Genomic DNA, 21,716 nt, shown 5'->3' on the forward strand with positions numbered 1-21,716 from the left:
TACAGAATACATTTTAACTCACTGAAAAACTGCACATAAACACACAGAAATTCATTATATAAAAATACTTTTTAAGTTTACTCTTTTCTACAGGTCAGCCAGGCATAAAATAAACCCCTTGATTAGAGTTTCTCTAGATGCTGAAATTTTGCCTTTACACTCTCTGAATCATAGCAAAAAGCTGCATTACTGGTTCTCTTTCTGAACTAAATGATTGAGACAGTAACAGTGGAATTCTCCCTTTCTCCCTCTTCTCTGTTTCAGTCTTCTCCTGTTTGAGCCAGCATGATTCATCACCTCCTGGGTATACTAGGAGCCCCAAGTTTGGAAATTCTTTTAAACTGTGAAGAAACATTAGTCTACAAAGCAAATCCTTTTACAATAGCACAAGCACTATTGTTCAAGAAAAATAACTGAGCGAAGGAAGCTACACACAGCACAGGTTTTGAGCATTTCTAGTAAGAAGCAAATGCTCTTTAAAGCTTTTGTTTCTGATTCTACTTTATGACAGCAGTTCTGTATCAGTGAACAGGGTGTTCCTTAGCAATCAGCACAGTGTCACAATGACCTGGCAAATGCAAATGCTTTCACTATCACTACAGTCCTTGCAATCTTGCCTCAGCTGTGACCCATTCACTTTTGCCCCAACTTCACTAAGATGCCTTACTCAGCATCTAATTAGTTAGGGAAGATTTGCCTTGGCTCTTAACCCTGACACAAGAGCAGGAGACTCTGCTGCTGTTTTATACCAAATCTGTTCCGTCACTACATTAATCAAATCCCTATAAAACTATACATGAATAAATAACTACTAAAATAGAAATTAAAAAATATGAAATTGTGTATTTTAAATTGTTAAACATTAGTACTTATTGCACAATATATATTTAAGCATGTGATTTAATATGTTTCAATGATTCATGCAGATTTTACAGTTTTGTGCATACATATCTCAAAGCCCTGACATTGTTAGCACATCATCAACAGATACAGAATGGCTCAAATATGTTCAAACACTGTATGTGTATATGTTCAAGATTAACATGTATAGAAAAGAATAGGAAACAATGTGCTGTATTTTAGTTCTCCTTTAAATACTGAACACAGTGAGAGAAGCTGTTGAAATGGATTTTTACTTTTGATCATGTATCATGCACATAGCTATGTATCCATCATTGCATGTACTTGTATGTCTAGTTGTCTATGCTACACAAAACATCCTGCATTTTTGTCAGGTACAATATCTCCCAATATTTCTATTCTGAGGTACATTGGAAACAGCAAGAAATTCTTGAGGCAAATATTTTTTATTTGATAAAAGGACAAGTACATGTTTAAACCATGCTTTACCAAAATACCCAAAAAAATTAAAAGCAAGTGTCTGAAATAAGACAATGTAACTGATAAGTCTTCTAAATTCATATTAGCACATGAACTTAATCACAAACAGCATAAAAAAGGAGAAAACCCCACCGGGGCTCAGCTAATCTTTAGAATGTGAGATTCTTTAGGTGTGAGATATATATATAAAATTGTAAGATTATTATATTTGCTGATTCTTATTTAAAAAGGTGATTGTTAGCTACTTTAAGCTATGAAATGCGTTTTACCAAAGCCAATCTTCCTCTCAAAATGTTCATAGTAAATCAATGTATGGTATTACAGCCTGTTGTCAAATTAAGTTTGAACTCTTTTCACATGTACGTAGTTATATGCTACAGTAAAACAGTTAATTACTTAATAAATGTTAAAATTGCATACAACCTCTATGACCAGCAACCCAGAAACATTTAAAAAGCTTTCACCTTCAATCCATTAGACATTACACTACTCTCCTATTTTTAAATACAGGTTCAATAAACAGTTTATGTGCCTATGCCTACATCAATGCTAGGAACTATCAGATGCAAGAATACAAGCACAGCTCAAAACAGGCAGTGCACGTTGCCTGCAATTTAATACTTCTAGTAATATAAGCGCATACTCCAAATATTATAAGTATTATTTAGTTTCCTTGGAATAAGCATGCATTTATGCAAGGAAAAAAAGCCGAATTTACTGTACCATATCTCTTGTGAACAGATGCGTCTATATTAATATACATCATTGATTTAATTTTTCGTTTTCTTGGCTTCTCGCTCACCTATCTAGAAGTGATTTCTCTGGTGATAACTAACACATCATGCTAATGAGAGAATCTAATGTACAATAGAGAAATGTCACTACTAATAATATTTGCATGAAGTTAAATAAAGCAACTGTAAGAGAATGTCAGACAGTTGTTCTTTAATAAGATACAGTTACACAATGAAATTATGTTGTTAATTTTGTTACATCATTGAGTGAATCCTAAATTACAATATAATGATGCACAGATCCATTTATAATTCTGTATACTGCTTTTTCACTCTCATGTTGAAAATAGCTTCTGGAAAGGCTATTACCTTTTTATCTGAAATGGATTAAGCATACTTTTTTCTCAACAAAAAGGTGGATGGTTCTGGCATTTTGTGTCACTGTGGGTTACAGCCATTTCTCTTACAGTGTCATTTCTGAAATGACTTTTAAGTATTTCAGAACATTACAGCCCTTAAGGTAAGTGGATGAAGAAAAATGGCATTTCTTATTCTGACCAATGCACAAAACATTTATGAAAGCAGACAATCACAAAAGCCTGTTTTTTCTTTTTTTAATCAATCAAGCCCAGACCTTCTTTTCTGTTGTTAACAACTCCTTGCCAGAACTAGAATGGGCAGTGCGTGCCCTGGACCTAACCAGACGAGCATGGAAAAGAAGCCAAGGGTTTCTGCTCATTCTCGACCTGTCACTGATCAAAGTGACCCAAAGAAGCACTCCTTTTTAAAAGTTAAGATTTACGCCCTTTGAGGTTATCAGACATTCTTCTGTATACAGAAGGGATGACCCCTTTCAAGCAAATCACAGACTTTTACATTGACAAAAGGTACATAGGCAAAACAATGCAGTCAAGTGGCCATGTCATAAACTTCTCACAGGTAATTTAGGATAGTATTCCTTTTCCCCTCTCACCCCACCAAAATCTAAATTTGCTCAGGAATGTGGACATACCATTTTTTATGCTTTCATTTGCGAACGAAAATAGTCCAAAAGTAAGTACCATCACACTTGTTTTTAATAGCCCAAACTTGTACAATCAATCCTAATTTTTCTAAAACACATATCACAATGAAGTTGATTTTATTCTGAAGAAAGTTATTCACTCCTATATAATGAAAATAGTAATGCAGTGTGAGTTGCGAGGTAAGAGGAGGGAGGGATTAAAAGGTTTTGTTTTATTCTAAATAAATCTTCTTGCTCTGCTTCAATTTTTCCACTAAAAACCTGCTTGAGATTAAGTTATAGTTCCAAGGAAAAGTAATGGTGCTCAGAGTTTGTTTGCTTCTAAAAATATGTGGAAAAGCAGCATTAGACTTAGAAATTTTAAAGACAAATGTCCCTAGCATTACTGTGTATAGCTGGAAAAGTTTCACTAAACAGTTCTTTCAAACCATGCCAAACTTTGCTTGCAACTTATGCACATTTCATAACTTCATGTTATTTGTACTCGTGAAAACAATTTTTGTCAAAGCATAGGAAAAGGTGAAAAAATACTTACATTTCCAGAAGATGGACTGAAAATAATTGACTAGCAAATAATGAAAATAGATAATAGAAAACAATATTCAAAATTTTAGTGATTTACAAAGAAACACTGGCAGTTAGACACAAATTTGCAACTGCACTTGCACACTGTATGTGCAAGACAGCAAGTTACAACAGTCCCAACAAATCAGAAATTTAAGGCAAAAATGCTATCATTAAAGAGGGGAGAAATGCATTTAGCAAAATAATTTACTCTCCTTTTAAAAGCATGATGAAAGCATATTTGCACTGGATCTGTTTAGTACATGATAAACAAACAAACAAAATGTGACAGGAGATTAACAAGTATACAAACGTGTCACATGCAGACTTTTAAGAAATAAATCTGTTCGATGTTACCACCTTTTCAGTGCTACTGTGTATGTATGCCAATTCATACTGATGCAGCATCCACCACACATTTAGTCACTTAGTACATTACTTCTCACTTTCTACACGGAATATATGAGCATTCATGTTCAATAATGTACAAAATCCAGTTAATACTCAAGAATTAGTACATAAAAATATTACTTAAAAAGAATAATGGCAACCAAATAGCCTAGCTTGAGTGCATACATGTTTGGTCTGGTTTAATAAGCTAGTTGTCTCAAATTATTTTACCCTCTTACACATTGTGATGCTCTTCTATTTACTTTTGTTTCCTTTCTTTGTCAGTGCTGAACATTTTCTGGTTTTTAAAAGACCACACAGTCTAAATCTGTTGAAAAAGATCTAATACTAAACAGGCAATCTAGTGCTATCTATGTGGTTCAATCATCATTTATCAATTGATTGTTATCTGGATCTAGTTATGTTAACTCTTTTGTGGCTGAAATGTAAAGAACCTATCCTCCACCCCTAAAACTTAATCCGACTTCTTGGTAAAAGAATACAGCAGGTAATTAGGATAACTGCTCTCCATGCCATTGCCTAACATCAGTGAAACCAAACATGTTATGTATCACAGACAGGCACAGAGCTGATAATGTTTGTAAGCAGTGCGGTAGCAATTCACACTTCCTAGTGCCAAGCAGTGTTTTTGAAATGTGCATCTCTACCAGGAAATGAACTTTCTTACTTTCAAGAATGGGAATTTGAACAGAGTTGCTTATTTGCCTTATGTTGATTACATTCTATAGCAGCATACTGTATCAGCAGTAATCAGGGTCCCTCTACAGGATATATCAAAATATTCCTTATTCAAATGCCTTCATCCTGTCCTGAGCTATACTGCTTAAATGGTCACCCACAGATAACCGCTATTGGTTAAAAACTATCTGCTTTGCAGTTTTTCTTGGATTTAAAGGGTTTTTTTTTAATATTAAAATATTGTTTTATGGTCAGTATTCAGGCATGCTTTCTTCCTTTAAACTAGAAAAAACTATTTACTTTCCCTCTCTTTTCTTACTGTGCAACGCCTCTCAGGTAAATTAATTAATTCAATTTTGTATCCAGCATTAAAAGAAAGTCAAATATTACTACAAAAATGTATTAACTCCTCTTCTGGCTAACACAATATTTCAATTATTCTCCATCAGCGTCAGACCATAATTGGAAACTAGTTTTCAGAAGGGCAAAACATCTCCTGGTAGGGAGTCACCCTGTTAAAAACCTCCAGGTTGAACTTCCCTCCCCTGCTTGAGCCCCATCCAAGCTGAAAGTTTGTCCCTCTCTTTTTTCTTTTTTTTTTCTCTCCTTTTTTTCTCCCCCTTTTTTTTAATCCCTTTTCCCTTCCCCTTCACCCAGAAGAGCCAAGCAATTGTGCAAAATTTACTGTAACACACAAGGCGCGTATCACCAAGTGCATGGTACAGAGACACTGGCTCCTGTGATTAATTATCAGTTATAACTGGCCTTGCAGTAACATTTTCGCTTTCCCGTCAGAACCGGCATACCAAGCTGCCTTAAACGCGGCCCCCGGTGAAGGAGCAGCTCTGGGGAGGACGCCAAGGCTCAGCTCCGCAGAGAGAGGGGGAGCGAGAGAGGGAGCAAGCGGGGAGAGGGAGCGGGAGAGGAGAGACCCGAGCACTGAAACTGTCTTCTCTAACGACCCTCAGCTCCGTGCTGGCAGCAGCTCCAGCAGGACAGCTCGTCGCTCCTTCCCCCTGAATAAAACTGTGTTCTGCCACATGAAGTCAATTATGCCGTTCTGAGGGGCCCCCTAAATTTAGTATCAGTTTGATTTTGGGGGCTTATGCACTCAGGAAGAAAAAGGAGTTTTCCTGGGATAGCAGATACTTTTATTTATGGGACGGGGGGATAGCAAAGGGGAAAATGCTGGAACAAAACAAAAGCAAAGAAAGAAAGAAAAACAATCTTACTCAGAGCAAAGCTCCATTTGGAAACTTTAAAACAAATGCTCTGCTTTTACTTAAGGCTTTAATATTTTTTTCTTCTTTTAAAAAGGAGCCCTTAGGGAAGAAATGAAGTAACCATGCACATTCCAATGACATAGTTATGACAGTTCAGAGGCTAACTATGTAGTGATGAATGAAACAAAAATGAAACGTGGAAAGAAAGAGAAAAAGGAGGGAGGAGAAAAGCACAAAAATTCCATGTTTTAAAATAAACGAAAGTAACGTACCTGTTGGGACATTCTGAATAAGAGGTTAGTGTCAGTGTTCTGCCATGTCCCCATGAAACCAGAGTCGGTCGCTGCCGTTCTTGTTCCGAACTGCATGGAGTTGTCAGTGCAGGAGTCTCTTAAAGTCAAGTCTCTTGCCCTCTTTCGCTCTCTGTGTCTCTGTGTGTGTCTGTCTCTCACATCCACTTCTGCCTCTTCTGACTGAAAAGTGAAGGTGGATTTTTTGAGCCTCTTGGCAGCGAGTAGCAGGAGTGTAGTGTAGTTAAGAAGCTAGCTGCACTGTGCATTTCATTTGGGAAGGGGGGATTCAGGGGAGAGGGTCAGAGCTTCTTTCGCACCTTCAGCAGAGAGACCCCTATCATTTATGCATAGATTGTGACTCCCCAAGCTCGCCTTTGCTCAGTTTAACAGCTGCCTGTCAGGTGTGCATGCAGCACTAAGGAGACCCAACCATCAGCTTCAAACTCTCAGCCACTGGATGTCATTGGATAGCAGAGCAAAGAGTCAACTGCACTGCTCCTCTGTCAGGCACCAAATGACATCCTGCACTAACCCTTCAGTCTACAGATACACAGATACACACACACGCACATTCTCTCTAAGTAGCACAATGATTAGAGTGAATTGGGAGGAAAAAAAAGGCTGTGGCCCTTTCCCTGTCTTTCTCTGTTTTTTCTCAACAATGCTGTCATGTACAGCATGTTATAGCTGACACTTGCCTACCACACAGGATTAGCAAATCCAAAGAAAAAGAAAAGAAAAAAAAAAGAAAAAGCGAGAAAGCAAGCAATTAAATACATTCAATTTTAACTTACAAATAAAACATAAAAGTTGGCTTGATTATTTTCTAAATACTAGTCAGAAAAGAATTGCAGAAGTTAGCTTCTATCCCAAAAGAAACTCTTACCCAAGAGGGAAAAAAAGACATGATCCAACTTCTTTTGAAATAAAACTAGAAAGTCACACACTCATTTCATCTCTTACACCCCTCTCTCTTGTTGCCCACTGCTAAGAGTCTTAAGCAGAATCGAGAGCAAGAAAGGATGGAAAAAATGACAAAGCTAGCCTTTCCTTTCCCTCCCCCAAAAGATCAAAAGTAGTTTTTTGTTTTTTTTTTTTTTTTTAAGAAGCTGGTTGAAGCAGATACAATACACCTTTCAAATAGTAAAGAACAAAGAAATTAACCACAGCAGAAAAGAATCTGGTCCCACACAGCTAAAAAGTAATGCAAAAACCCCACTGTTTTTCCTTTAAGATCTCCTGTACTTAAGGTACAGTACTATACATCAAGTTAAATAATACTATTGCAATACTGCTCTTAATTACAAAGGCTTTCTAAATTTAATCTTATTTGAAAATTTCTCTTACCCATTTCATCCTTTATATACAGAAAAGAAATCATAACTCTGCAAAACTTCATAAATAAAACAAAATTCATGCAACCTTATAAAAAATGGCCAGAGTTAAAAAACAAAAAAAAAAGGTATCCTTTCCCACATAAGGAACATTCATCTTCTAATAAAATCTACAAATTTAGGAGGACAAATGTACCACTCACTGCTTTTTTCTTAACTCAGGAATAACAATAAACCTCACTCTCTGAAACAACAAAAGAAACAGAGGAGAGCTTCAGTGGCAGCTCTGTGTCATTAGTGTGCAATGAGAAAAGATGAGAAGATGTACACTATGTTGACACAAATGTGCCTTCCCCTCTAGACCCTACATCTCTTGAAAGCTTTTCTGTTAAACTTTCCTTCAGTTCAGCACCATTAAGTACAAAAAAAAAGAAGTCTCAGAAGCAGCAAATTCAATATCCAAGAAGAAACAAGGAAGAACCCCAAGAACTGTTGCTTTAAAATATATTAAGTCCACTTGTGGTCAATAAAAATATTCTCTACTGGGGAGGGGAAAATGACACTTAGGAGTCAATTGTACCAACAGTGGCTGTACCTTTACAGCTAGCTATTAGCCCCTCCAACTCCCTCTAAAATTTGCCAGCCTCTTCATTTCTGAAGTGGCACTCAGTGCCTCAGTCAAGCTGCATGCTCAGCTCCTGACCTTCCCACTAATGGCTGTTATTTGTGGGAGGCTTAAGGACACTGTCAATAGCAAGCTTCCTCCTCTCAGTTCTGCATCTCTTGTGTGCTCTCGCTCACAGTCTTTATCTCCATCTCTTACCCACTCCCCCCCCTCCCCCCGCATCGTTTTCCTGTCCTGCAGTCCTCTCCTCTCCCAGAGAATAAAACAACCACCCCCACACCCACATCCATGCACACACGCATGCATGAGCGTGCACACAAACACACACAAAATCAACTGGAGTGCAGCGGCAAGCACCTGCAGTAATAGACTCTTTTATTAAAACTGTTATTCTGCAAGACTTGAAATTCCCAGTGGACCGGGCCATGTCAAAGCCGATATAATTAACTAGAGGCTCAGCAACGGATCAATTACCAGACAAGCAAGTGATAGTGAAATCAATGAAAGATCATCAGCCACATTATCAGTGTTGCAACTCATTAGGGTAAAACTGAGAAATGTGCTCAAAGCCAGCCCAAGCAAGGTGGCATTACAAAACAAAGGGCTAATTTGGAGACCCTGCTGTGAACAATCTGTAACAGAATTAGCCTTTTTTTCCCCTAAACTGCAGAGCTAAGTAACGAAATGTGACAGACTGAGAGAAGCAGTTTATTAAGACACCAACTCCAAGTTTATTTAGTTCATAAACTCTCTCCTAGAAAATCAATACAGTCTGTACAGGGTTATTAGGCTGACTAGCTAATACATCCAAATCTGGTCTTCCCAAGCAGAAATCTTGGCCAGAATGCTACAACCTTACAAGAAATCTAAGCTCATTCGGATCACTGTATCAAAGGAGGACTATCATTTAATTGTCAAATGTGTGACTTCTACATTCCAGCTTCAGAACGTTTTCAAAAAGATATATACCCCCCCCCCCCATCCCCACTAACATGACAGAGAAGAAACAAAATTTAGTCTGTCAGTCCCAGTCCAGCTCAGGTCATCCTTAAATTTAGTGTCTCTACTGCATCTTGCTTGGCAAAATAATGCCAGCACAGAAAAAAACAAAACAAGAAATACTGAATTCAAGAAAACAAGAAATCCCTGAATTTCAAACAGGGATATGAAAAGTAGCAGCCAATAAGGAGATAAAAGTAACCAAGCAGGAAAAATACAACAGAAGCCAACCTCCTCAAGTAGCAGTTTAAGCCTCACCTAACTGTACAGAAATGAGTTTGGGGATTGGGGTGAAAAGGGGGAAAGGAGGGAGGGTAGAAAAAAACCCAAGGAGTCGAGAGGAAAAAAAAAACAAAAAAAAAGCAAACCCCACAACTTTAGTATACAAGTCTGGCACAAACTAAGCATTTTCTCTCCTCTTTGGCTAGCTCAAATGAGAATCTGAAACACTATAGTCAAGGTAAGGGCTCTAAAAGAATTTGAAAAAATCCTTTCAAAATCATTTTAAAAAACCTCATTTTCAATAGATTTTTAATCAGGGAGTATGTTCTGCAAGTATTTTACTGCTATCCAATGGCATTTGTGCTGACAGATAAAAGGATCTGTGAAATTATTTTACATTTTCACCTCCTGGGAATATCCAGATGCTGAATAGAAGAGGTGCCTACAGAATCCAGCTTCTAATGGAACTTAAAACAGAGTGCAGTTGTCTGCTTGTGTTTTTTGAAAATGTTACATGCTTTGTGGACTATATGTAGTGTTAAGGGTATTTTATTCTTTTCCTTTTAAATAATACTTATTACTTACTTTCAAAGACAATTACATTATCTGCACGACTTTCTGAATCGTTTAAAAATATAATTTGTTGATTTCATCTCTCCTCTGAAAACTACTGATACAGAAGTGCACCATATGGCAAGAAAGGATAGGAAAGGTGATTACAGAAAATCCAGGTGATGCCAAGAAGAAAATCTAGCGAGCAGAATATGCGATATAATGTAAATGTATCCTACTTTTTTCTAATTTCCATTACTCTGACAGTTTAAGTGTTAATTAGTTCAGTCAAAGGGTTAATGCAAATAGTTCAAAATGACTAAACATTGAAAAAATATTTTCTTCTTTTTGTTCCAATTATTCTGTATTATTAATTAAGCTGTTAAAACATGCAACAGTTACTATCTCCTTAATGTTCAATAATATGTAAACTCTTTAAAGAGATTTTTGTTCCACGTCTCTGCTTTAGATATTAATCAAGAAAATAATTACAGAGGAATTTAGTAAAAAAAATCTACATGCATATAACTATGTACTGTACATGTACGTTCAACGAGGTCCAATTAGTTGGAAAGAATTTGCATTTCAGTTAGTATGAGCTAACAAGACTGTAGGGAGACAATGTGATTCTACTCGCAGGGCAAGAAAGAATGGTGTTTTTCTGTAAGCATTAATTCCCATAACTGATCATTTTAAAATGTTACTGATCTTTACAGTATTTGTTTTTCAAACATCTAGGAGTTCAGTATAAATGTTTATATTAACTGTACATGAAGCAGTGTCCCCGAGACGACTCCTGGGGAAAAAAAAAGATAAAACACTGAGCAGAGATTTATTATTTCTCTTCATTTAGTTTTTGCAATTCTATTTAAAGATAAAGAGCAATCGATTATTCTGAAGGAGAGGTCCTTATATTTGATGTTCATTCACCGGATTCATCAAAGTCACGGGGAGAAGATTCAGAAAACTTTGTCGTTTTATACAAATGTACCAATCTTCAACAATAATGATAGATACACCCACCATACACAGTTACTGAACTTCTCTCCTAAGTGTCTCCACCCTCAACCAGTTTACTGTCTAGTACCTGTAACTCCCAGAGTTCATTTGGCTGCAGATATTAACAGTTTCTCTAATTTGTAATGACAGCAAACTGGCCTTTGCTCTTCCCACATTCACTATTCATTTCTAGGCTTGGTTAAGTAGATAGCTGGGTTAAAGATCAGTGGTTTTTCATGTGACACATTCTGCTATTCATCTAACAGCTCGTCAGGACAAAACTGTCCCTGTTCTTGCCAAAATAATGAAAATGGTCCTCTACATCGCATGACAATCAGCCCTTGCTTGTGCTGAAACAACTGAGCTTATATAGTTGGGTTGTTTTAAAGACATTTTGGAGCTGACTATTCCACACTGCCTCCAAAAAAGTACATATTTGACCAAGTATGAAATAATTCTTCTCCTTACAATAATGTGTAAGCAGAGACTGTAACAATCACATTAAATACTTTATCCATGGATAACAATGAAGTTGTGAATTGTGTCCTATCAGGAATATTATCTCATACTTGAAAATTATGCAAAGCCATCTTGATGTTCATATTCAAAGAAGTGGTGAATCACCCGTGGTAATGTCATTCTTTATCAACTCCTTCTCCCTAAGAATTATATAAGGGACTCACTCTGCAACATCTGTTCGACTCTATGAAATGTTAACAGATGTCTAAAATGAAAAAAGAAAAAGGCAGAGGGGGTAATAAAAGAAACCTCCTCTGAACAGATAATCCACCCAAATTTCCACATTCTAAAGAAAAAATATTGACAGCACTGTATTGTCTCTGAAACCTGTCATCCTGACTTTGTAAAACATTTTTCTGTAAGTTTTAATAGGCACCTTCTGATTTTTAGCCAAAATGCATTGGACTGATTATGTCATCATGTAACAATGAGACTGAATTTCTTTAAGTCCCCTGCCCTGTGTTCCAAATGTCCTTGCTGAATCCTTCTCTATCTTATCTAAACTATTGTGCATTTATGAATCTGTTTTCCACTTTGATTTGGAAGTGTCCACATCTATATTTTACATCTCTTCTTTTGTTTTGGTTTTGGTTGTTTTGGTTTTTTGCTGTTTGTTTGGTTTTTTGTTGGGAAGAATTTTCAGGTTGAACTGAAGCATGGCAAAACCTCAACTGAATTTTTGCTGTAATTAAAAATCATATTTTCGAACACTATTTACTCTAAATTGGTTATTCAGCCTTTTCTTTAGTACGTGATGTGACAGGACACTTATCCTCAAAGACAACTTTTGATCATGAGCCTTTCTGTTATGAGCTGTAGTTCCTAGCAAGCTGTCACTGCAACTGATCCTAGTCACATCTTTGCCAAACTATGTATCAGCATTCCATACCACAGAGCCCTTATGGAGACTGCTGAAACATGGCACTAGCAAACATAAGGGGAAAACTGTGACCTATTGCTGGCAGATAAAACATCAGAGATTATCGAGATTTTAGTCACGCAGATGCTACATTTTAGCAAGTAAAAGAAACAAAAGAAAAGTGAAATTCAGAAAAAGTAAGCACACTTACAAGAAGACAATTACATCTACATATGTTATTATATCTATATATGTTGTCCTTCAGTATGTAACATGATGTTGGAGTCTACTTGCTGGTTTGACGGGGAAGAACATAAATATGGTGGATATTACAAAAATTAGAGGAAAGCTCTTGTTATCTTAAAGTGATTAGTAACACACAAGTTTGATTTCTTGTTTTTCTTTGGTTGTGCGGTGTTTTGTTTCATTTTGTGGGTTTGTTTGGATAGGGTTTTTTATTTGAACAACCCAATATTGGAAGTTCAGGCCACCTGCAACTCCTTTTTATAGGGAGCTCACACCTATGTTTCTCTACTTTGTAAGGGAGATGTGTGAAATATATTAATTTGTCTGCTCAACAACAGAGGAGTACACACAGGAGAAGGAGAACCATAGCAGAAGGAACCAAAGAATCACAATTCCAGTAGCTACACATAAATAAGTGAAAAATGCAGGTGAAATGGAAGATGCAAAATGTTAGAAAAACAAGTAACTTGATAAAAACAAACATAATGCCAAGTTATAGCAGTTTGCTGAATATACCAATTAAATCTTGGAAGTGATTAGTTGCTGTTTAAAAAGTATTCTCCACATGAGCATGGCTTTTAACTAGTAACAATCACTACATATGTATGGATAAAGCAGTAAATGAATAAAAAGTCCATGCTTTTCTCAGAAGAATTTTACATGTCCAGCAGAAATTTGGTGCAAACTCCCCAATTTGCAGGCAGGTAAACAGGGCAGCTTGTTCTGCACATATGGCAGTTTCACATCCATTCTTCATGTCACATCAGTGGTTTTTTCAGTGTCTTTTTCTGACAAGAAACTATCTATTTATTACTTAATTGTTTACAGCAAATGGTAATAGATAAGAATGTTAAGGTATGAGAATCTGGTTCAAAGCAGAGTAGATACAAAAGACTTTGATTTAAACTGTGCATTTAATGAACTGTCCATATAGCCCATCACTGAAATAATAGTGGTATTTAGTAATTCTGTTTTGATTTATTAGGGATTAAGCAGAAAGAGGACACCTGACATGCCATATAATATAGGAAGTTGTTTACCACAAAAAATAATTTTATTTCACCTTTAAAATAAAATATTTCAAAACCAGGTGTATCTGCTGGAACTTAAGTTCAAGATTCAACAGGAATATTACCAAGCTCACAGCAATGGTTAAAAAAAACCCACATCAACCTCATTTATGTAAATCGTTGAGAAAAACAATTCAAACACTTCAGTCTGAAAAACCTCACATTTACATAGGTTTACATCCACAGATTATTGCTATATTATTATACAGGTGTACTACTCTATTAAACTATCCTTCAGCTATTGATTATCTGGGTTAAGCAAGGTTTATTGTTTTAATACTAAACTCTGAAAGTTTATTTTCTGAAAAACAACCTCTAACTGTGGAAATTGTCCATTGGATGCCAGCTTAGTACAAGACCTTTACAAAGCGATTTATTCTTTGGTAGCTAATTTCATTACTGTCATCCTTTTAGTAAACTGTCTATAACAAGCAAGGCCTTTGGATCCCACAACAGCCTAAAGGGCTTAAGTGTAGGCTAAGTTTATGATCTAATTACTCCATAGTATAATCCATTGTGCCATTTCCTAGTTGCAATTATTTGGTGTCTAAAAAATAAGTCTGTCATAATTAAATAATTAAAATTACCTAAAAAGGAGAGGGGACGGGCTGGTAGTATATAGAACAGCTGAATATTAGATAGCTGAAAAGACACTGCATGCACAAATGCAAGACTGAATTAAGAGCAGCTATTTTTTTCTAATTACTGACTCATTCACAGTACACAGAATTGCCTGAACTGCCCAGTGTCCTACTATCTCTCTGGACAATTAGGAAAAGCTGCATTAGCAAGAACTCAGCATTCTCTGTCTCACTTCTCTCTGGAGAACTGGGGAAATGATGAGCTCCATCACCTGGCCAGCAGCAGCAGCAGCCACAAAGTCACCTCAGGGACTTGGACGAAGAGATTCATCTGCAGCCTTGGCAGCGACTGAAGTGTGCCTTACTAACAGACAGTCACACGACCACACACTGGCACAAGGTCCTTTCATTAAGAGCTGTTGTCTAACTGACCTGTCACAGAGTTTCATAAAGCAGCATTAATACTGTGGGTCAAAATGAGATTGATCTTTGAGCTCCGTGGTCTCCTGTTGACAACAGTGCATTATAAAACCAATACTAAATACTTTATAAACAGGTCTCTCCTCTAGTGTATTAGAGGAACAGAGCATATTTCATGCCCCATAGTTAGATAGCCACATATCCATCAGACAATTAAATAATTTATAAGATACTCAGAAGTGCAATAAGACTCAATAAACTTTTAAATACTTACAAGCTACTATTTTGTTTGAAAACATAACAAAACCAACCAACCAAGCAAAAAACTCTGCTCACCTAATGAGTACAGAACGTCAGTAAAATTCAGGTTTTATATTATCTTTTCACGTGAAATATCCTCATTGCACACACACACAAAAAAATTAAAATCCAGCTCTTCACTCAGTTAAAAAAAAAAAAAAGAAGAAAACTTAATTGCTTTAAAAATATTTGACGAGTTTCCTACATTATTACTTTCATTACTTTATATTTCAGCTTCCTCTGCTTGGCATCAGACTGCTTTTTGTCCTTTTGTATACTCTGGCCAACATGGCTGCAAGAACCTTCTCCTCTGCAATGCCTGCCATCTGGAACCACCGTGCTGCATTTCTCTCCCTCATTCTCCATCTATTTTCAGACTTCATCTGGAAACAATATGTCTCTGTTCTGATGTCTGGGTCTCTTAACTTCTAGTAAAAAGGGAAAAAAACTTTTAACTTTATTAACTCTGCATAGTGTTTTGGAGATAAATTTTGTGCGAAAGATACTATACAAAACCATTTCTTTATTAAATCACACAACTGCAGGGGCAAAATTTACAATAAAAAGTGATCAAGAAATACTACCTATTCTGTTAAATTTAATATACAAGGCTGTGTGAATTTCTTAAGAAATGGCTTCAATATAGAATGAAAAAATATTCCTAATTTTAGTAATTCATTCATACTTTCAAAAAAACCAGACATGAGTTGGCTCACTTTTCAAAAGTTGTGGAAATCACGTAGTTCTTAAAGGCAAATATACCTGAAAAAGTTTATCACATGTGGAAGAAAGTGAGCATATGTACTTCTCTTTTCCATCCCACAGAAAAGATGTTCTCTGTGCTCCTACCATAGCAGATGAAGAGACAGTAATTGCATATAAACACTGTAAATATATTCCTACAATATTTGCATGCTGGTTATGTCAGCAATGTAGGAGGTTCAGCTCCTATAATTTTAGGACATCATAGGGCAAATAAACTTGTTTCTTCCTTGGTTCACCTGCAAAACCAAATGCTCTGTATCAAGAGTCTGAAATTTTCACACATACTAGTGTCTGAATCTCTCTTAAAATTAAACACATAAACAGAATTTTGATAGAATACAATTATCTATTCTGAACGGATGTCTGTAAATTTGTTCTAAGTAACTTTAAAAACTGAAATTTGTCTTGCTGGGAGTAGTTCCCAAACCACCACAGGCACAGACCTTTGTATAGTACTGCGGAGGCCATGGTTTCACAGACAAGCCACATTAATACTGGATAGCAAGCATCTGGAACCCACAGCTGTGTGTGCTCCAGCCCCAAAGCACCCACAAGTCTATGCCAATTCAAACCCCTATTCCCAACCCACAAATAAACCATGCTGGTTTTCTTTAGGAACTAGACCTGACTTTTAAGCTTTAATGTTTTCACCATTCACACAATTGAAGAGAGAATAGGAATGTTTGAGGAAAGGGGCAAATATGCTCTAAAGGAAGGTTATGATGGACAGTTCCTGCCTTGGCTTTCTCATCCAGCCTACTTGGGACAAGCTGACCCACAGGGACCTTAAAAGCACCATTTAAAAACTAAACTGGATTTCGTTTTTGCAGTCATTGCAACAGACTTACAAGGCTGGCACCAAAGAAGTATCTGCAAGTCATGGAAATGCCAAGGATTTGAGGGGTGGGGTTTGGGGTGGGGGTGGGATTAAAGGATGGGAGAAATGGGGAGTGCAGTGTTTTCCAGACAATAGCATTGGTCCTTAAATTCTCCTTTGTACAACACTCCTCTTCTGTTTAGCCTGCACCTAAAGGGCACAAAGGCAGCTCTAACCTGCATTTCACAATAAAACTGTGCCACACTTCAATAGTGTTTGAAACTTTACTACATGTACAATAGACAAGAAAAAATATGTCTCTCTCCTTACTAAAATACCTTATATTGTCCTCTGCAGGACAAATCTCAGGCATTTCTGAAACCAAACAAGGAAAGATAGATACTTTCGAGTTACTTTCGTCTGAATTTTTGTAAGATTTCCCATTGTCTGCTAATGGGTCCTAAACCAAAAGGCCTATGCTTGTTCATATTTTTCTTCCCCTGAAATGTGGTTGTTTCATCCTTTTACTTGTGCTGTATACCAAACAGAAGCTTCATCTTTTGGATATACACATTTTATTACCTGGGTTTAAATTACTTTGCTTACTACTTTTAATCTGAAAACCGGGCTTGCATGTTCCTGTGAGATACATAAATGTCCCTTCAAAAACTCACCAATTTTGCAAGAGAGCCTCTTCTACTTTATGCCAAAATACATCTTGGAAACCGGCAAGGTTCAATCATAGCAAAGAGTGATAGTTCCCAAAAAAAGATGGTTACTTGGAAAATGTAAAGGAAGGACACTAACATCAACAGATTTCTCCCAGAGCTGGTTGATGTGAAGTGAAGGAAGTTCACCCAGAGCTGGCATTCATCCTCAGTCATGTTAATTCTCTAAGGACGAGGAAGACTCAGAGAAAGGAAACAGCTGAGTATAAGTGATAATTACCAAGCTCCCTCAGGATGCCAGCAGTTAGATGCCAGTGTTCTCCCTCCTTTTCCAAAATTTAATGCCACTCATTTGATTTCCATCTAGAAAAGCAGTATTGAGCAAGAAAATGGGTAACCTATTAGAAACACTAGTGTAGGTTTTATTGGCTGGTTGTATACTAAAAAGAGAACTAGAGAGACAGCCATTAGAGCACAGGATAGTTATGGTACTATAACTATCATCAGCTGTCTTTCATCCAACTCACTTCCAGGACACCTGCGAACATGTCAGAAGCCAATCATGAAAAACCCAAACCAAATCCAACATTCAAACCAAAACCCAATCCAAAACTCAACATAGATTCATTTTAGGAAAAGGAAGCATTTTTGCAGGTGGGATGATAATTCTTTTGTAGTCTTAGAGAGTCTTGGATCCACACAAAGTATAATCTTAAGCAAAACTGCACAAAAGGAAGGTATGTCCTGCTTAAAAGATGAAATTTGTCTTAGGAGCAAATTTGGATGGAGATGGAAAATCCGACTTTCAAATACAAAAAACTGCCTTTTCTCTCTGTTCTGGAGAGCTGATCCTCTAGGTTTGAGCCTTCCAAAGTAGAAAAATCTCGGTGAGTTTTAAATCAAAGAGACTGAAAGAGTAAAGCAGTGTAGAAATTTGAACAATGAAAACTTTACCTGTATTTTTACTCCCTTCTCACATACAAGATTAATACAACATGACTTGAGAAAAAAAAATGCTAAGCCAAGCAAAATCAGACCACAAGCAGGTTTATTTGCTTTGCAGGTCACTTTTCAAAAGGAATACATGATAAGCATTAATGTAAACACATGGAACACATATAGTGTCATACGCTTCACTTAAAGGAAGAAATGCACAAAAGCAATTGATGTAAAAAGAATACCTTGAAAGCATAGAAAAAAATCAGCTGTTTCCTGTCAAATAAAGCAGAGTCCTTAAAATAATCAATTTATCAACTTTAAAAATTATTTAAGAAATTAACCTTGAACTCTCAGCTCCCATATTACTGGGAATGCTCCTGCAATTACACTACAGAAGTAATCTCATCCCTATACGGGAAACGGGAACTGATTTCTAAATATTTCTCAATCAGTGACGTACCATTATTTTTATACTGAATTGCTTTTTTGTGACTGTATTTAAATTATCTTTTTGCTTATGCTTTTTTATAATGTATTCACGATTTCAGAAATAGTAATAACATCTTCAGCTACTCATTTAGGAATGTTATACTTCCCATTCTTTCTTTCTTTTGAAACCTGTCATGACAATTTTACTTTCAAAAAAATAAAAAGTGCAATCTTTCAGTATCCCAACACGTTTTATCAAATTCATTCAAAGTTTATTTCTGATCTTTGATAAACAAGAAAACGTTTATCTGGCAAGCTGGAATCCTATAATTGTACACAAATGATCAGCAGCTGATTTTCACAAGATATGAAGCAATGTATGATTTTTTTTTAGTTCAGAACTGAACTCAAAAAATAAAACTCTTTAGGAAGCTGAGATATTTTGAATTTTCACTTGTAGACAGTTTCTCTCATGGTGACTTACACAAGAACAGAGATGGCTTCATTGCTGTTAGCTACATCCTACATGTATTAAAGTGAAGTTTAAGAGACTTAAAACCAGGCTGATCCCATCTCCCTGCTCCAGCTGTGCTGAGTGCTGTACAAGCAAAAGGAAAGGAGAATTCCTGTCTAGAAAGGTTTATAGCCTGAATAATCAAAAGAGACAACAGATAGAAGAAAGGAATTATCTCATCCTGATTTTTACTATTGGGAAACTGATACATAGAGCTGGAATTTTAAAAAGTGCTTCACACCCAGAGTTCACAACAGATTTTCAAAGAGCCAAGAATAGCGGGTATCAGAATACAAACTGAAAAGAGTTACTGGCATAAAGCTTCACCAGAACTTTAAATGAAATAAATGTAGTTTATAGTTAAGCTGAAAATGAAACAATACTCTTCTGAAAATATTGTTAACATTCTACAAAATATTGTAAACTCACTGATGCTCTTGCTCTCTTCCTTCTTTACCCCCACCCCAAGCATACAGACATTTTTCTGTCACCTCAAATACTAATTTCACTCAGTGTCTCTTATGATTAACTAAATTCAAGACATACACACCAGAGACAGCAATTAGAAACTCCTCCCAGGTTTTCCTCCTAATCCTGAATACAACTTGATCACTGCAGGTCAGGTCCATGACTTGATATTGATGCCTTAGAGGACCAAGTCAATGACTCTACAGTTTTACTGCTGTTTGTTCCACACAGCAGCATCAACATTCACTAAACGTGTAGTAGACTGCTAAGTAAATAAAACAGGTGGATGAAAAGTTATAAGCAACAATATAAACTGAAAATTGCAGTTCATTCATATAGATGCCCATTTCTAAAAACAATTTTGAAGAACATTTCATTAGAATCTGAAATGCATGTTTCTAGTGAATTTCAATACACATTTGATTTACAAATTCCAGTAAAAGTGTGCCACAGCTGGCAGGATAAGTTACTGTAATAAATCACTATTAAATAACTGTAAATCTTTAGAATGGCATAATTTCTAATAAAAAAATATGCATGCAAAACTGAATATTTGTGGAGAAGCATTCTTCATGTAGAGGAAAGCAAATTACAGAACTTACCATCCTGGTAGTACAGGATAATTCAATGAGTAAATGCTGGAATAAAATTCACATAAATATTGCCTAATCTATTGCAATTTCATGCTAACAACTGCATCTGAACAAATTGCATGGTAAAGGGTGATGGTAAACGTACTACATTTGAGAGCTTTTTTATGTTAAACATTCACATTTCTGGTAGAAAACTCTGGCTCTTGCAATATATCATCAAAGCAGAAAATTTACTTTCCAAATACCATGTAAATGTTGCTAACTGTTCCTCTGCACTTCAGAAATACCTTCTACATTGGAGTTTGGTTTGGTTGTGGTTTTTTGTTTGTTTGGGTTGTTTGTTTTTTTTTTTTTTTTGGGTGGGGGCGGGAAGTAGGCTTGGTTTCTTAGGGATTTTTGGGGGTTCTTTTTTGTTTTTTTTTTTTGTTTGGGTGGTTCTGGTAGGGTTTTGGCAGAGGTGGGAGGAGGAGGAAGGTTGGGAGCTTTTCAGAGAAAAAAACCAACCCAACAACAAAAGACACCAGCAAACCCATCCCAAAACATGTAACCAAAAAGCCCCTAATACTTTCACTTTAACCTGTGCTGCCTCTGATGTGCAGCAGATGGACATTTACAGTAATCCATTGCTGCAGAAATCAGCTGAAGAGCTATTTGCTGTTCCAAAACTTCCCATGCCTTATTTAGGCCTTACAAGACTTCATTTGTCAAAGCGCAGACACAGTGCTGATGTCGCGCCGAATGGCAAATTTCTGGAGTCAGGATGAGCTGCAGCACTGCGACAGGCCCAGGAGGACCTCGCTCCAGAGTGTGATTGCTTCCACTGCGTCTTGGGATGGGTAAATTATTAACTGACACTTTCACTACTGAGGAACTGTCTAAGATAAACCCATTAAAACTGTTAGCCTACAGAAAGCTTCACACTCCTGGTTTGTTAAATCTTTGTCAAAGTCATCATTTGGTCAAGCTTTTTAAATATACATATGCATCTATATAAAATCTATTTATAAAACTTTCAATTATGAACGTTTTCTCTACCTTTCCTTGTCTCATTTTTTTTGGCTCAATGAAGTGAACCATGCAGTTAGAGGAAGGCTGCTAAGGACTGAATTGTAGAAGAGAAGCAACAAAAGCTTATCAAAGATAGCAATATAATAAGCACTGTAATTCACCTTAATAACTGAACTTACAAAATTCAGTACAGGTGGTGATGGTTGCCAGAAAATTTACCTCAGACATAAAAATCTATTCATTGAGAAAAAAGATCAATAAAACTGTTTTCTCTTAGTATTTTTAAGTTTCCCCTATGAGGAGACAAGCAGATTTTTGCTAAGGCAAAAAATGGTCTGCTGACCACACAAACACTTCCTATATCTTCATAAGCATTAAAGACAATAATGATTTTACAATCTGAATTAGCTAATTCTTAGACATACTATTACAGTTATTTCACTGTCAATTGTAATCTGGTTCAGATTTTACTTTAATCCAAGTAGAAAAAGAACTAAGATTTTGTACGCTGATTTGTGTTC

The 21,716-nt window shown here is 36.4% G+C and overlaps 1 protein-coding gene across 2 annotated transcripts in view; it reads right to left on the reverse strand.

Moving 5' to 3' along the window:
* Positions 1 to 21,716, reverse strand: part of BNC2 (basonuclin zinc finger protein 2) — a 328,552-nt gene that overhangs the window by 225,183 nt on the left and 81,653 nt on the right. For both annotated transcript variants that reach the window (XM_064736710.1, XM_064736709.1), the window contains exon 2: positions 6,248 to 6,448. In XM_064736710.1, coding sequence (XP_064592780.1) covers positions 6,248 to 6,343 — 96 coding nt within the window. In that variant the 5' untranslated portion in view covers positions 6,344 to 6,448. The remainder of the gene's footprint in view (positions 1 to 6,247; positions 6,449 to 21,716) is intronic.

Source organism: Zonotrichia leucophrys, chromosome Z (genome assembly GCF_028769735.1).
Source record: "Zonotrichia leucophrys gambelii isolate GWCS_2022_RI chromosome Z, RI_Zleu_2.0, whole genome shotgun sequence".
Classification (NCBI taxonomy): domain Eukaryota; kingdom Metazoa; phylum Chordata; class Aves; order Passeriformes; family Passerellidae; genus Zonotrichia; species Zonotrichia leucophrys.